Source organism: Halyomorpha halys, unplaced genomic scaffold (assembly GCF_000696795.3).
Source record: "Halyomorpha halys isolate HHAL.00 unplaced genomic scaffold, Hhal_1.1 Scaffold1330.1, whole genome shotgun sequence".
Classification (NCBI taxonomy): domain Eukaryota; kingdom Metazoa; phylum Arthropoda; class Insecta; order Hemiptera; family Pentatomidae; genus Halyomorpha; species Halyomorpha halys.
The window spans coordinates 201,202-219,818 of NW_027108305.1; the positions used below are offsets into that span (position 1 = coordinate 201,202).

At 29.7% G+C, this 18,617-nt stretch overlaps 1 protein-coding gene across 8 annotated transcripts in view; it reads right to left on the reverse strand.

Annotated features, from left to right (window-relative positions):
• Fas1 (fasciclin 1) overlaps window positions 1-18,391 on the reverse strand; it is a 205,414-nt gene extending 187,023 nt beyond the window's left edge. For 2 of the 8 annotated variants that reach the window (XM_067046649.1, XM_067046651.1), the window contains exon 1: window positions 18,228-18,383. In XM_067046649.1, coding sequence (XP_066902750.1) covers window positions 18,228-18,332 — 105 coding nt within the window. In that variant the 5' untranslated portion in view covers window positions 18,333-18,383. Of the gene's footprint in view, window positions 1-18,227 lie in introns of all 8 variants that reach the window. The other 6 variants (XM_067046654.1, XM_067046652.1, XM_067046650.1 and 3 more) reach the window with 5 other exon arrangements.
• Between the last annotated feature and the right edge of the window lie 226 nt (window positions 18,392-18,617).

Here is an 18,617-nt window from a genome sequence, read left to right on the forward strand (position 1 = left end):
TGTAGGGAAGTTTGCGGTTTGGAAGGGGTGACTGGTTCCACCGCAGAGGTACAATGCCTATCACATCGGACACTGTTATTACGCCTGGTTATGAGGAGTCACACCCATCCGGTACTCCTCCCCAAGGGGTCCACATGTCATTCAATCTCTAATTGCTGCCCGTATCTGTGCCCTGGGGGGACCCTTTGAGACCAGGCCGTGTTCTTAGCTTCTCTTGTTAAAGCTCACTTCGGGGACCGTAACTGTGATTGCTGCGATGTTAGTCCAAGAGGGAGGAAGGGAGGACAGTTATTTCTTCCCAATTTTTTATTAAGTTAATGAAAACTATAGTAACTAGACAAAATTGATGACTCTGTCAACCATAATTAGGAGGAATAAAAAATAATTAAAGTTACAAATCGCGAAAAAAAAAATATATATATATTTATTCAACATCATTTAAAGTAAATATGAGCCCTCATAGAACTGTTTAAGTTCAATTGCTACTTTAATGCACTATATTGAAGTTTTTATGATATTGGCCAAAACAAATTCTAGTTACTCGGGTAAAACTTTTGATTTATGAAAAACTATATCTCGTCTAACCATTAGATGTACAGATGTCTGCTAACCAGTTGAATGTACTATAAATCATTTTATAGTTTAGTATTTAGGAGTAGTACAAGTTTCCTTTTTTTTTTTTTTTTCTGACCTCCTAGAAAGAAAAATAATAATAACAAATAAATATATACAAATAAAAAGGAATGTATATAAGTTGGCAAACGAATACCTCTTGTTTTGCTAGTGTGGCATTATAAGATAGGCTGCCGAGAGTAGTAGTTCCACGAAATTTGCCAATTTACAAAATGTAGATTAATGGAGTTGAGAATTAAAAATGAGCGAAACATTTAGGTTTTTCTAAAATAAAATAAAAGGGTGTGCATCTCAAGTACTTTTTATCGTTTGATTGTAACATTTCTAATACCATGTAGTTTAGGAACTCTTTGATTTTATTACTGTTAACTTTAATCTTCACCGCTACCGACTTCAGATGAGTAAAGAATTAATGGCCAACCAAGGACATTATTGCTTCACTAATTGAGTACTAGTTAACGTTGCATCGTCTTACTAAATGTGAAATGCTGTAGTAAATTATTACCCGACGCAGTTATGATAATGTACATTTAATTTATTTTATAAGTTTAACCCATAAGGTTGCGAATATGATAGTCACAGATTGAAAGAACAAAGCCATATTCATTCTCCACTATGTTAGGAAAGATTACGAATAATCGTAAATTAATTTATAATAATTTCAAAATTAAATTGTTATTGATTTATAATTGCAGTATAATCCGAACTTCAGTACTCCGAACACTCCAATAATCCGACCTGGCGAAAAAAAGTTAATTTTATTAGCAAAATCAGAAGGCAATAACATTTTTGTTTTCAAATAATTTTGATAATTTTAATTTTTATAATTAAATTATATGCATAATTTTCCGTGCATTTTTAACTTCCCGATCTATTTGCAAGTTAATGTCATTCTGAAAATCAAAAGTGGTAATTTTTGTGGACAGTTGGAACATAATATTTATTGTATTGTGTATTTCTTATTCCAACAAATCATCTGATTCTGAAAAACTAATTTAATTAATAGTAGGAATGAGTATAAAACAAATTTTTTTGGTGTATTCTTTTTTTTTATCACGTTAAAATAAATATATAAAAAGAGTTTTTTTTTAATACTTTTTTCACTAATAAATGAACAGTCTTATAATTTAAAAAAGTTAAACCATCCCTTAGCATTACTGAGGATTTAAAAGAAAAAGTTGTAGCTGCTAAACATAAGGCAGACATTAACTGTAACATTGGACTAGCGATGTTATAAGACTCTCATTCCTTGAGGAAAGGTTAATGGAAAGAGAGAGAGAGAGTGATCATTTTCCCTAATACTTTCTGTAATTCGAACTTTTCAGTAATCAACAAATTCTGGTAGCATTTGGTTCGGATTACCCAGATTAAACTGTACTAAAGTTTACTTAAAATATTAAAAAGGATTCGATAACAGATAAAACTTTAAACGTTTACAAATATCTCATACTTATTCATATTTATTTTATCTAAACTAAACAAGAATAGATTTTCTACAACCAAAATAAAATAAAACAACTTTAATACTAACTTCTATGTTAGGAAATGATAGACATTCAAAAAGCACTATTAAAGAAAGCTCTGGGAGGGAGATTTGGACAGAAGTCGATGAACACTAATGGAAAAAAAGTAGTTGACCTAGAAAGACAAGGTCGACGAACGAGAGAGGATCGCGTGCGCAACATAGTACTGCCACTATCGCGAGGAGCATCCAATAGTCGATTACACGGAGGTAGTAAAGGTATTGGGAAATGGCCAGCTGAAGCAATGATAGCTTGTAAATGTTAATGCTGCCAAGATAAAAGAAGAAATATAGAATATTTTTATTAGTTCGTGGTTTACGGTTGAGATTGCAATCCTTCAATCACGTTTAATTAGTAATAATGTATTTTTTACACTAGTAAATGTATACACGATAAAATAATTACACGTCTACTTTGGTCCTTAATGGTTAAACTCGCATTAAATTATTTTGTTAGAGATGAATATTACAATAATAAAAATTAGACATCCATAATAATACAACCTTGTTCGCAGATTTCTAGAATCTGAAAGTTAGAAAAATTCTTTAATTACAGACATATTCAATTCTTTAAACACAGACAATTCAAATATTTACCTGTTGACATTTACAAAAGGAGGAAAACTCGTTTCACAAATGTGCATCACAAACGTGTAGTTAGTTACTTTATTTTGAGAAATCTATAATCTCAGGAACTATGTGACGTACAGGTGTCTATTAGCACTCAAATTAATGCTAGTTTAATGTACTATAAAGTAGTTTATGAACTTTATCTTCGTAGGAATAGTAGTTGTCATGATATTTGCTAAAATAAATTGGTTTGTAGTCGTTCGGACAATAAGTTTAATTTATGAAAAACTTTATTTCAAAAACCATAAGACGTATAGATGTCTGCCAGCACTCAAATTAAGGCTAGTTGAATTTACTATAAAATAGTTCATAACTTTTATCTTTGTGGTAGTAGTTTGTAGATTGGTAGACAGGTTTTTAGAAAGCTATATCTCGTAAATAACGTAAATAGATCTATTAGGACTCATATTTTAGCAAATTTACTCTACTTTAAATGACATTCTCTAAGGTTTTCTAGTGCTGTTAGTTTTAAAGATATAGAACTCCGAATGAAAAAATTAATTTTATTTTAACGTTTTGAAACAGCCGTCATTTTCTATTTCCCCTACCTATACTTGGCAGACTCATCAATTCATAATAGTAATTATACATAGTTTTCATTAAAGTGATAAAAAATTGGGGTGAAATAACTGCCTTTTTTTCCTCTTGGGATATTGTACTCACCGGAGTATGGGCCTCAAATTTAGGCTAACTTGCACCAGCCAATCCAAATAGCCCATCTACATGCTTGGTCATGCCGGAATTTATCTAAGATTAATGGTACCTAAACAAAAATAGTAACTTTTTTTTTAAATTACAAAAACTCTCTAACCACTCAAACCCTTTAGTTTCTAATCTTGCATCCTCTTCCATTCCTTACAATCCTCCGAGGCGCCTGAAAAGAAGATGGCCACGAGACCAGCTAATGTAAAATGTCATTAGAGTGCTACCAATGGGTAGTTTCTCTACACGCCTGTAACACTCCAATTTAACTTAGATCAGATTTACTAAATGTATTATAATATACAGTTGTAAATAGCAATAAATAAATATTTAAAAAAAAAATACATTAATTTAATAAAATAATATACGGACTGTAAGATTTCTGTATGTTTATATTATATTTAATTTAGATAAATAACAAATTGACGGAATCAGATTTTGAGTGTATTATTGTTGTGGCTGGAAGCCTCCGGCTTTGGGCCTGTTTACCTGCGGTCAGGTAGCGAACACACCTGCCGCACTGCCTAGGGTCGGTACGACTGTCGGGTGTTTCTACAGTCACTACCCTCATAATAACACTACCCTTTGTAAACATGATGAATTCAGAATTGCCACTAAATTGTCCCTAATTTAAAGGTCTTCCAAAACATGGTACTAGGACTTCCACTCTATGTTTATTTTACTTTACGAATAACAAATGACCAAGGTTCTATAATTTTAATTATGCTAATTTTAATTATTTACTTTCGGGAGTGCTGTGGCACCGTGGTAAGGCATAATGGTACTAACTCCAAGGACCCGAGTTCGAAACCAGCTGGGCAGAAAATTGCTTTCTTTTCTGTAGCCGTTAGTCAACCCTGTGGGTTCTGGAGCCCTCCTGGAGTTCAACCAGCCTCATAACTTAGCTACCCTTGGGGAGTAAAGTTTTTCATTTTGTGGGACCGCCACTCAAGGAAAAATTAAACGCCCCAGGCCGGATTCGAAACGACACCACCCACAGATCTCTGAGCTACGATTGGCCCGTAACCTAACTAAAGCGGGAAAGAATAAAGCGAGAAGGGAAAGAAATTTTCCCGCTTGAAAGGCTATTAATATTATAAACTAACCTATACACTTATCGAAATATATACAGTCTGGTCAAGAAGTAATTGTTCCCGTTTTTTTGGAAGTATGAAAGTAAATTATTACCGTTGACAGTTTCTAATTAATTGCAGGAATACCACCATCCTGGTTGACGGTCAAAAAAGGTACATCAGATAGTAGAAAAAAAAAATTAATAATAATCAAGATTTCGCCCTGCTTTGAAGGGCTGAATCAAGGTATATGTAGAATGTTCTGGAATCTATATCTACCAGGATTTTGCCTAAAATAAATATTGTATAGATCATAGATAGCTCACATGAGATATATCTGGATAATAGAATATCGGGAAATCATTTTAAGAGACAAAAAATTAAACTTTTTTTTCTTGTAAATTCAACGTTTCACCTTCTACTTTTTGGGTGATCAAATGAAGTCATAATAAAAGTATAACAAACAAGAATCGAAACTATCAAGGAAAAAGTATTATAATAATAAGAAAAGCCTTGAAATAAATTACTAGAAGAAGTTTATCGGGGGGTGCGGTCAGCAAAGAACAACATAAATAAACAAAACAATATTTATTTATTTTATGCCGACGTTTCGACCTGAGTTTCAGGTCTTCATCAGGGATAGTGGCGTGTAAAGGGGACGGGAAGCAACTCATTTATTTTATGCCGACGTTTCGACCTGAGTTTCAGGTCTTCATCAGGGATAGTGGCGTGTAAAGGGGACGGGAAGCAACTAGATGTAGTTTTATATGTTGCCCCGAAACGTCGGCATAAAATAAATAAATATTGTTTTGTTTATTTATGTTGTTCTTTGCTGACCGCACCCCCCGATAAACTTCTTCTAGCATTAATCTACGGTCAACTATCTACATCTCATTTTGAAATAAATTACTATGATTCTTTATTTTTTTTCTAAACAATAATTATTGGGCCGATTTCCTCATAATCTATAATCGAGAAAACTCCAGATAAAATAAATTCGGAAATAAATTTAATTTCCATATTTTTTGTAGGAAGATGGGTCCGTGGTAAAAAACAAAAATAGCAGAAAAGATATTTATTAGTAACCGTAATTTAGTAGTAACGTTTCGCGTTCAGGTTTGCAGATCTTCATCATGCCTAAATGAGAACTAAGTATAAGCATTATAAGAGATAAAGCCCTGCAAAGTAGAACGAAACGTCAGTGGCTAATGAATTCTTTTCCTGTTATTTTTGAGCGTATCTTCCTACAATAATCATATACTAATAATATCATAATTTAATAATTTTTTATAATAATAATAATAATTAATAATTTTCATTAAGTGTTCAATGAGATGAAACTCATAATCGAACACCAACACAAAACGTAATAACGAGAAATCTAAACAGGACATTCCACAATAGAGTAAACACCTTCTCCTCTCTGGCAGGTTGGATATGAAACGTATAATTTCTATGCCAAGGTTGGTAATTTAATGGCCCTGATTCACCACGTTCTGAATATAATCCTCACATAAAACTTTTTGTTTGTTCAACTGGTAGTAAAAAACGTTCGATTTTATAAAAATATTTTAAATATATTATTTCAATTTCTTGAGACAAAGTAATTATTTATTAAATAAATCAAAAAATTGTATCCTTTTTTGTCTCAACACTTTTTATTTTTCACCTGTATATAGCCTGCAAAAGTAACTTTAAATTAATGTGAGGAAGAAATTATAATTGAAGATGTCCTTGAGAATGGCTAAAATGGTCGAAACGTTGGACTGATGAAAAATAAAAAGTGTTGAGACAAAAAAGGATACAAATTTTTGATTTATTTAATAAATATTTTAAATATGTTTTGGCATGGAATTTTATAAACAATATAGTTGTTTTACCAAAAATGTATACATACTCCTACCTCTGAGTAAATCCTAATATGATTTGGTGTTTGGGCCATAATTCAATAATTAATTAATTAATATCGGATTAGAGTGCCAAAGGGTAATTTCTCTACACACCTGTATCACTCCATTTTAACTGAGATCAAATTTACTAAATGTATTATAATGTACAGTTTTAAATAGCAATAAATAAATAAATTTAAAAAAGTTAATATTGGAAAATAATTATTTGGTATACACTGTTCTACTTTTACCGATTTCTTGGATGCATATATTGAGCTGGTGTTAAAAATTATTAAGTGCTATTTTTATCAACGTCACTTGATCGCTTTTACCGCTAACACGACGATATGCAAATTTGTGGTGAGGTAACCTTCGATATAAGGTTTCTTTATAAGGGGGATATTTTAGTTCGATGGTCACGTCTAACGTGGGGCTTGATAAATAATAAGAATAGAATTTCATAACTGATACGAATTCAGAAACGCTCAGTAGAATATTTGGTTAAAAATGTCTGTAAGATATGAGACTAATAAAACATAGATAATCTTTAATTTGTATTTTACGAGGTTGATAATATATCATTAATGCTTCTGTAATGTCATTGTATTTAATTGTTTACACATTCATTGGTTGCTCCAATCTGCCAATATTTTTTACTGAAACGAAGTGGAAAAAATAAATATTGCTTTGTATTTTTGCTTGTGATTAAAAGAGCCATCGATCAAACTGATGCCTTCTGTCAAGTCAGTTCTTTTTAAGCGATTGGTCCTTTTGTTTTCCACGTAAATTTGGGATGTTGTACAGTTAATCAGATGTATTTGGATATCCGCTCATCGTGTGTATGAAATGGGCATGTATAATCCAAAATGAATGCCGATGAAACCTCAAGGAACAGTTAATATTATAATGACAATAACATTAAACATTAAAAATTATATATATTATTAGTATTAAATATCCATCAAAAACACTTGGAAAAAAACCCTCATGAACCACATTAAGCCCCCCTTTATTAAATATAAAATTATATAATAATAAAAGTTTATCACAATTTTGTTCCATATTTATGTATATTTCACATTACTCTAGCCAATCTTTATCATTTACCTTGATTAAAATTTACTTCTGAATTACTTTTTTTTTTAGTTAACCAAATTTAACCCTTATCAGTCGCTTTTTATAGTTGATTTTGATTAGGTTGTAGCTGGTTCCAGTAAATATGCCAAACAAATTCAGTATTGTAACATTTTTGTTAGAAATTATTTATTTCTATTTATTTAACACTAATTTGATATTCAAATTCCTGTTACTTAAATAACAAGTGGTGCTGCCGATGCTCCTAATCGACAACTGATAGTTGATAGTATAAGCAAAGTCAGTGAAGCAACAGTCACGTAAACAATCATTTGTACACAACTTGACACGTGAACTATCGAACACTTTCCATTATTTCGGCAAAAATGTTAGCCACTACAATGGTGTAACTATTTGATAGTTACAGTTGTGACAGTAATGTCGCACTGGATTTCATCAAAAATCGTTTAACAAAATGCCACACCCAGTTACCAGCAATAAAAGATGCACTAGCTTACAACGAAGGAAATCCACCTCATGGCGAAGTCTGAACCCCATCCTGTAATCAAGTTCTCTTTCAATTTTTATTTGCATAATTATTATTATTTTTAATATTTTTTTTTTTATAATTGGTCTTTATTATTTATAATCAGGTGTTTATAGTTTATCGTAGATTCACTATGAGAAGATGGTCTGAGTGCGGTCAGTAATGATGAACTGAATGCGGTCAGTGAAACTTATTTAGTTTTGCTGAAGTTTCGGGTTGAATATAAGACCTTCATCAGGGCAGAAAACAAAAAACGAGATAACCATAAGTCGAAGAAAAAAGAATAAAAAGAAAAATTTATGTTAGGTTATTACAATGGCGAAACTAAAAACCTGAGACTGTAAAAGTCTGTATCACTCAACACAATTATTCTGTATCTTCCCGTAACTTTAGCGATTCCAAAACTGTCCGAACATTCCTTATCATTAAAACACTCATTTTATTTCGACAATACTTCTATTCTCGGCACCACCCCTAACCATGACAAATGGCTGCTCTCCCAAAGTAATTATATACAATTAGAATTTTTTTCTGTAATCACAAAACTCACTAACACAACCAAACCTAGCCTTCTTCCGAATAGTCAATTTACTAAGACATCAGTAATTTTTATTTTTTTTACATCACCTACTCACTATTACTTTATTATTTATTTTAATAGTTTACCATATTTCACTTATTTGTGGACCATAACTGACCAAACTCCGATCTTCACTTCACTATTTGTATTTGTTCGTGGATGTATTATTGTACATAGTAATAAAAAAAATTCATTAATATTTTTAGATGTTAGATTTGTATTTGAAGGAACTAATTATGATTATATATGATACCATAACCATACGAGTTTCCTTAAAATGTAATCGCTTAGTTAATCGATAAGATTTAAGAAGCCGAGCTGTAAAGAAGCGGACCCAATGTGGCATGCTTTATTTTTGCTGACTACTCAAGAATAAAAGATGGCGGTTTCCTTCGAGGTTAGACCCCTCTTCGTAAGGGGAAACTTGGGAGAAAATAAAACTTAGTGAATGGCCTTCCCACGACAGATAGCACCACGAAAAAAAAAACTTAGGTCACTAAGTTTTTGCTTAGGTTTCTGAGTTAGTAGGGCTCATGAAGTTTACACGAGGACTGTTTAGAGAGAGTTGAATCTTGAATAACAGCTAGATATTTCATGTTTGTGAATACCACAATTATTCGAAATATTAGATAATCGATAGATTATCAAGTTTAGACCCTTTTTTGGTGCAATAGCATATTTTGTTGCGAAGCTTCTCCACTCACGGAGAGAAATTCAAATCTTAGAAAATAAATTCAAATAAAAATAATTTAATTTTGCATAAAATTGCAGGTTTTGGAGTTATTAAAAAGTTTGCACGTGTTGAGTTTTTTTTTGGCAGAAAATAGGGAGTAACTCTTTTAGAACTAATTTTTGATTAAAATTTAATCTTGCATTAAAGTTCTTATATTAGTACGAGTGTATATATTGTACATATAAGTATATGTGTGCCAATATAAATTCATTTTGATTTCATTTTCTTAATTTTTTATTGTTTAAAATGGACAAATTTGACGAAAAAAAAATGAATGAATAATAAGTGATGAATATTCTTGGAAAAGTATTAACCAGTAGTTTCGGGTAACTGTTAAAAAATGTCTCTATTTATTTATTTGCTTAATTTTTTGGTGCCGCATACAACTAAAGGGTTAGAGGCACCGTATTCTGGATTTCGTGGTTACATTTCTTGGTACAGGTTGTTCTCCTTTAGCAACTTAAACAAATTATTCCAATTTTCTGGCAGTAAGGCTTGACGGCAGTAAGACTTTCTTGATGATTCCAGCCGCGAACAGTATTCCAGGATATGCTCCATCGTCAGGGTACATTTACAACTATAACATGTCGGTGAAGGATTTCTTTCAAGAAGGTGTTTGTGTGTTAATCTTGTATGTCCGATCCTGAGTCGGGTTATGATGCATTGTTCACGGCGATTTTCGATGATTGGTGGTAGAGGTTGAGTATCACCAAGTACTGCCTTCATTTTATTTGTTTCAGGTACCTTGGACCAAAAACAGCGCCATGCTTCCTTGCATTGGGTCAGAACCGATTTATGGTAATCAAAAAGTGTCTCTAGAATAAGCTTGTTAAAGAGAACGTTCAATGTTATTATTTAACTTAAATTATCAGTCCGCCTTTAGTTCTTCATTTCCCCGTCTGACTTTTTTATGGCTAGTGGGAATATCAATTCTTTATTTTTATGTCAATAAATTATATTATCTGTGTATGTTATTTTGCATAAAAATTAAACAAAAAATTAATAGTCTAACCAATATGAGCATATCTATAAATTTTTAAAAGTTTTTAATATCGACTTTTTACTAGTTAGTTTTTGGTATATTCGTATGTAAATACGCAAGTAAAAAACTTATCGGAAGGATATGCTATATGAAATTTTTGGAGAAATTAAAAATTTCTAAACTCTGTACGACCGCATTACTTTCCCTTATTATAAATTCAATACATAGGCAAATAAAGGTAAAAAATTCATGTTTTTTTTTTTAATACTTACATACTACTAACCGTGTTATTAAGTTATGGTACTTATTTGATGCAGAATTTAATGGTCTTCAATTTTTTAAGTTTAAGAGCCATACTTGAAAAACAAAAAAGACCTGATTCGCTACTTAATGAAATGTATTAGCTAATTAGTAAGAATTTTAGGGCCGCCGTTAATGTGTTTCTGTAAAATCGAACCGCTTTCGAATTTTTCGTAGGTCGTAGAAAACAAAAGAACCAAACAACCATTCACGATTTATAGCTTTTGTGAAGTCATTAACAAAGGTTATGGATGCTTTTTATTATGTGGTAACTTCTCCGTATGGGTCATAGCGAGAGATTACCAAGTAAATTACGGCTCTAAATCTTCCCAAAAGAATAAAAAATTATATACTTACATTGGTGAAATTGTAAAAAAGAAATGACTACAGTAAATTCTATTAATAACGTTTAAAAAAGAAAGTAAATTATCTATACATTACAACAAAGCTTTTAATAGACAACTATCAAGATAAGAAAACAATCAGCAGGCGTGTGATGTCACGATATGTTAACAGGAAGCTCTCTGTTATATTGCCATAAAAAATTACATTCATTGCATCGATTAATTAGTTCATAAATGATAAAATAAATTATTATTTTTTTCTTTTAATTTCTAAATAATTTTCATTTTATTGTTTCTTTTATATGAATACAAATCTGAGACGACATAATTGATTCAGAGAGTAATTTTCCGAAAATCTTTCCCTTACTTTTTACACAGGAAAGTGTAAGTAAAAATTATTTACGCAAACTAATGTTTTTTTTTCTAAAACATTTCAAGGTCATGAAGTAACCCAGTACAATTTAATCACTTTAGCAATATAATTTAAAAAATGTTTTGTTTTTTTAAATACAAGGGAAAATAAATATTATGTCCTAATAAGGCTGTATTATAGATGTACAATTTTTGTATTAAGGATCCTCATGTCAAATACGGGATTAATAATTCCCTTCAAGTGTAAATATACTGCAATAATTAGACAATAAAAATTAACCATAGATTAAAACAAAATATAAAAAAAAAAATGTATTGACAAAAGCTTCCAAGATGAAATGCTTTCTATACAGAACCGAGAAGGAATGAATAGGCTTTGTCAAGCGAGGATGTCCCTCAGAGATTTCGTCTTTATAAATGGTGCAAAACCGAGCTTTTAATTTCTTCATTTCATCAGAACCGGTAGTCCATTTATCATTATTATTATTTTTATGGCTTGATAATAATATTTTAATGGGAAAAATATATTTATTAAGTTTAATTATTTATATTTATTTACATTACATTTTTTAAAGTGTAAATTATTAATTTAAATTTCACAAGACTGAGAAGACAGGAAACTGCACGTCGATTCCGACTATTACAACATTTACTAGACAAACAGTCTAAACTGCCAATCCATTACAAAAGACTGGTCTACATGACTGTAATAAGGCCAATCTGGACGGAGTTGAGGTTTAGGGCTCCACTACACCATCGAATTCCTCCCGAATCCAATCCTTACAGTCCAAAATCCTTCGTAAAATCCTTAATGCATCTTACTTTGTCACAAATCAAATCAACCATCAGGACCTCAATGTTCCATATTTTGCCTGTTCGGCCAGAACCAAATACTTGTCCTTCCATGATAAACTTCTCAAACACCCAAACCCACTTGTTTCTAACCTGGCTTCTCCTTCATTACCTAATCATCCTCCATAGCTTCTGAAAAGAAGATATTCTCCCCTAGAAATGTTATTGGAGTTCTATCAATGGGTAGATTCTCAACATGTTTGTATCATGTCATTATATAACTTGTTATATACATTTTTATACAGTTGTAAATAACAATAAATAAATTATAAAAAAAAAAAAATTATTTCCAATAGTCATTTTTATTTTACAACTGTTTTTTATCGTTCTGTAATTATTCATTGGGGAATTATGTATTTAATCTACTTTCTTGATGTTTTAACCAAAACAGTTAAGGAACAATATTTCCTTAGCAGAAAGGAACAAAATTCAAATTTCTTAAAAAAAAATACTGTGCTATGAACACCTTTATCGCTCATGAACATCACAGTACATCAATGTAAAATTAAGTTGTCTTTAATATCAGATAGGTTTTATCCACACTGAAATATATTAAGAGGGTTTAAATATCGAATTTTATTTATTGTTAACCAAAGTTTTTCCCCACTTAGCAGGGCTTCGTCAGGGCTAAATGAAAGGACAAGATACAAATATTACAGAATTGATAGAAGATTAAAATAAAAACTATTTCTAAATAACTGCTATGTTTAAAAATATATAAAAAGGGAATAATAACAATATAACGAAGTATACATGTAGGTGTTACTTATAAATATAACCAAGTGTGATAGAAGTTCTAAATACCGATAAAGATCTAGACTAATAAATTGTAGAAGAATAATCGTTAGAAATGGTTATAGTTGGAGAAGATGATCGGGGGTGGGGGTGCGGTCAGCAAAAAGAACATAAATAAACAAAAAAATTATTTATTCATGCGGACGTTTCGACCAGGTCAGGTCTTCATTAGGGAGCTTGTAGCAAAGGAGTCCCAGCTAAAACTGACAGTTTTAACTAAAATATTTATAACCATTTTTTAATATGTAGAGGGATATGCGGATTGTCAATTTTGTTTTGTTATTCTTTATCCATGTTTCAACCATTTTCGGACATAGTTCACAATGTAGTCTCATTGCTATTTCAGTGCACTCTGTTGGAATTTTTATTTTATTATGTTTGTTAATGAGACGGAGGACACTTTGTAAATTGTTCAGCTTATTTAACAGCATTATTATTTTTTTTATATATTTAGGATTATTTTTGTTCTTACAGCCATTATTGATTTCATAAGCCAATCCACCATTTTTATTTTTATCCATTTAATATTCATAACTTTGTACTTATATAAACATTTTTTTAAAATTATTATTGTCTCGTTTCGGTGTTTTAATTTATTATTATTAAAGATATATTATGACGTGTTTATAATTTCATTAAGGTTGCGAATTCCAGTCTCCGACGCTATCCGGGATATTTTCAAGCATATAATTATACAATCCTCACTCACAGCCTCCCCTAGGGCATTTGTGAGGCCCGTTAGCCAATGGGTGGCACTCACAAAAATAGGCATAGGAGTGACGAATCCACCCTATGAAAATCACGTCATGAAACGCGCAAAGTATTCCCTAAGTACTGGAAGATTATTGGTTGACCGTGTGTATAGAGGAATGGAATATGGTCCGGGTGCGGTCCAAAAAAACTCAAATAGTAAATAATTATACTATTTTATTCAGCCAACGTTTCACCCCACGTCGCAGGGCTTCGTCAGGGCTAAAAAAGATACAAACACTATAGTTACAAAAAAGAAAAAACATAAGTTTAAAATAACAGGGGTATAAAATGAAAGTACATTGTACGAGGGTTAGAATCTCCACGGTCTGTTGCGCCACTAATAATAATAATAAAATAATATAATTTCATTAATTTTATATTTTATTCTAAGGCACTGAAGCCCATTTTCAATGCCTTTTATATTATTCTAAAGTATATTTTTCTAGTATAATATATTGATGTCGCGTAGATATAGAAACAATTGTAATACGTTCAATCTAATTAGTTAAGTTTTAACAATCGCTTGATAGTACCGAAACGAAAATTGAGAAAGTACAACTTGGAGAAGCAATAAAGACACGACCTCTTCACCGAAACCCTTTGCCAAATTGTCCTAATTTAAAGCCGGATATTGAAAAAGTTCGGTGAATACTTCAAAGTGAATATTGTGAGATCTTTCAACTAAATAACATGATAAAATGGAGTGGTGAGTAGAGACTTCACAACAGAGATTTTTAGTGATTTAATAATAATTTTAAGATTTTAGTATATCTAGCTACTAATAACGTAATTAAAATTATAAAACATATTTTAAATGTACGAACTAGAATTATTTAATTAATTGGTCACCATCAGATTATTTTCTGAATGAAAAATATGAAAAAAATATATTATTTTAAAACATAATGAAATATATAATGTTTATATTCTGAAACATAATTAAAAACAATAAATTCTAATTGAAAACACGTGTTAAATCTGAAAATGTCACATAGCACTAAATACCAGTTGTTTCTGAACATCGTTTATACAAACGACCACACGGTATAATTAATATATAGATAGCAACATTTAAATGATAGTTTTATAGTTGATAGTGATAAAATTAACATCCGAAAGACAAAATGTACTACCTGAAAAATTTGAACCAAATATTAATCAATAAATTCCAATACATTCAATCTATCTTTTATAATATAAATGAGACGGTGGATCACGTAATAAATCATAAACGGATATTATTTTTGATATATATTACTAACGTTAGAATTACAATGAGTTCGTGAATTGTAGGTTGTCTGTATATGTATTACTTTCAGTTCTCACCAAAATAAAAATACAACTTAATCTTTACAAACAATAATATAATACAATGATCTCAAAAATACATACAATTGTTATCCTTGAGTTACTCCGCTCTTATATTATATAGAATATTTATTCAACTAAAAATTTTGTATTTTATGCTGTTAAAAAAAAAAAAATTAAGACTTACATAAACTGAATTATTACTTTAATAATTTTTTAAAAATAATTTTAATTTTATCCAACAAATTCTAATTATTATTGAGTATATAAAATAGTGGAAATATTATACAAGAGTGAGGAACTATGTGAACTAAACAGGACCTCAAAGCAAAAAATGTTAATTATAGTACTAATTTATTTTTCAGAAATCATTAAATGTTTAATAAAATAATTAATTGATAGAAAATAAAAAGTAACTTTCTAAGTCAATTATAAACACCAGGAATAGTAAGCTGTAAATTAAAAAATATATATATGACGTTTTCGGCTTTTACAGAATTATAAGTTAAATAAAATATAGTTAAACAAGGATAGTGTTTAAGTTAGCTTTTAACAAATGATTCAGAAGGCTTTATCTCAAGAAATGTTGAGCTCCTTTTTTTTTATTTGATAATAGAAAATTATTTTTAAATATATATAAAATATAATGATTTTTTTCCCAATGATAACGAATAAAGATGGAGATTATTATAAATCCATGATTTTTTAATCAATTTCGGTCCAGTTGTAATTAAAACAATCTTCAATTAAATTAATATTAATTAAACAAGAAAAGTTTTAACAAATGATAGGACGGCGACGAGATCCAAAAGGGCTTGTCTCAAGAGAAGTTTAGATGTTTTTTTGTTATATAAATTATTGAAAAAAAATTAAAATATGTATAGTACTTTTCAGTTACCAAATGAAAAAAAAATTAACATGCGATTGTTTTAAAATTATATAAATAAAATATAGGACTAATGAACAAAAGAATTAGGAAAAAAGTATTAGAAAATAATACGGCTGAAGAAACAGAAATAAAGGAGACGAAGAAAACTGTGAAAAAGGACGAAATTGATAAATAATACAATAGTAACATACAAATGCAAATATCATAATAAATTTATAAGAATTTGAACCATTTTCAGAAATAAGACAAGAAAAAAGCTGGAAAAAAGTAGTGGAATCTTTTAAGTAAAAAATTCGTTTGAAAAAATAATGTATAAATATGGAAATTTCAAACTAAAGTTAATAAATCCACTTTTCAAAAGTAAAGAGGTTTTTTTTTAAAAAAATAAAAATTCTACAGCTCAAACTTACAAGGATTATTTCTAAAATTTAAAATATCCGTGTAAAATAGGTGTTACTGACCAACATTTACAATAAAAATTGAACTTATCTATATGAGATACACCTAAATTAATTTTTCAATTATTATTTTCTAAAAATGTACATATTGACTATTTATGCTTTAATAAAATTCTTTATTTTTTCTTAGTTTTTAAAGAATCTAATCGGTACAACGGCCCGAAACGTTGAATAAGAAGAATATAGATAACTATTAAATAAATTTTGAGAACCTTTTGAAACTGTAATTTGCTGATATATTACAATATAAAATAAATTATAATTACATAGGTAGAAACGACGGTGTCAACAATTAGTAGCATATCTTGTACCAAATTAAAAATTAAAATTTTCTATACTAAAATTCTTTCTTTTTTGCCTTTTTCAAAGTATTTTATGGTAACTTAAAAAAATTACAAGTCAAATTATTATAACTGGAATACGGAGACTATGTTACCGATTTTCAATATGACAAAAAATGCTGAAAGAAATGTATTAATGTTCCTGTAAGACAGGAATGCATATTTGAGGTAATGTAATTTTAAATTGATTGTGCAATTGAAAAAAATGGTTCATAATTTCCTTTTTGGAAGCCATTAAAATAAATTAAAATATGCAAGGGTTAAAACTAAAATTCCTGAAGAATATAGAAAACTATTAGAAAAATATTAACACAAATGTTTTCGCTCATATATTAGAAAATAATTAAATAGGTAGAAGCTACGACGCCTAAGTTTATTTCTAGTATCATATCTTCTGCTCAACTAAAAATTAAAATGTTTGCTTAGTAAAATTCATTTTTTTTTTTTTACCTTAAGTATTTTAAAAGGTAATCTAATTTTAAATTAAATATACATTTGAAAAAATAGTGTATGAATGTTCTTAGAGAAATATAATATAAAAATAGGTAAAATGACCCGAAAAGTATAGGCCAATAAAATAAATTAAAATATAAAAATGTTAAATCTAAAATTCCTGAAGAAAATAATATATTAATGGAAAAATGTGTACACCTAATGCAACGGTTTTAGCCAAGGTTGATGCTGATATATTATAACAATTATTATGAAAATAATTAACACTTAAATAAATAGAAGTAAAAGTAACATTAGAAGCATATTTTGCGTTAAATTTAAAATAAACATTTTCTTTAAATAAATTCATCCCTTTTTCGAAATATTTTTTGTCAACTTGAAAATTGTTAGACGTCAAATTATTACAAGATTAAAATAATTATTTATTTTTTAGAAATTAATAAATATTTCAATTAATTAATCTACACACCCTTATAAAATAAATACTGAATTTTTAAGTTAATTATAAATAACAGTAAATCGCAAATAAAAATATATATCACATTCACAGAATTCAATATAATAAAATTGCTGTAAATTTAAATAGGAATAGTTTTAAAAAATAATAAAACGGTAACCGACCCAGAATGCCTTGACTCAAGAGATTTTGTTTTGTTTCATTAAACGTTTTTCTAATATATATATAAAAAAAAATTCATGAAATGATTAAAACTAAAATTTCTGAAAAATTTAGAGCACTATTGGAAAAATTTGAACACCCTTTTCAAACTGTTTTTGCTGATATTTTATAAAATAATTGATAATTAAATAGAAGCTACAGGGATTAAATTCAGTAGCAAATTTTCTCTTATAAAATTCGTTCTTTTTTAACCTTTTCAAAATGCTTTTTGGCAACTTGAAAAAGTTGGACGTGAAATGACTATGATAAGGATTAGACACTTGGTGTTTGAGACTGTAGCTTAGATATTATATTCTTTCTAAGATAATATCCACTAACCTGAGATAGATCGGAGTCGTCCCTGATCTTCTGGTCGATGGTGTAGTTGTGCCTGGCGGACACGACGGTGAAGAAGGACAAGACGAAGAGTAGACAGAGACCCATCCTCGACGAAGGCTGAGCCCAGACTGCGAGCTCAGAATCGATTTCCTCCTACCACCGCCCAGCTTCAATCGCCATTCCCGCTTTCCCCCGCCACTGGCACTGTCATACCTCACAATAATATATCGATAAATACAAATAAATTTAATATAAATTGTTGAAATTAATCATTTTTTTTATATATATAACTATAATCTACTAAAATATATAATTACATTGTAACATTCTAATACATAACACTGATTTCAGGATATAGATTGTCAGCTAGTCAGTCTAAAAGAGTCAGGG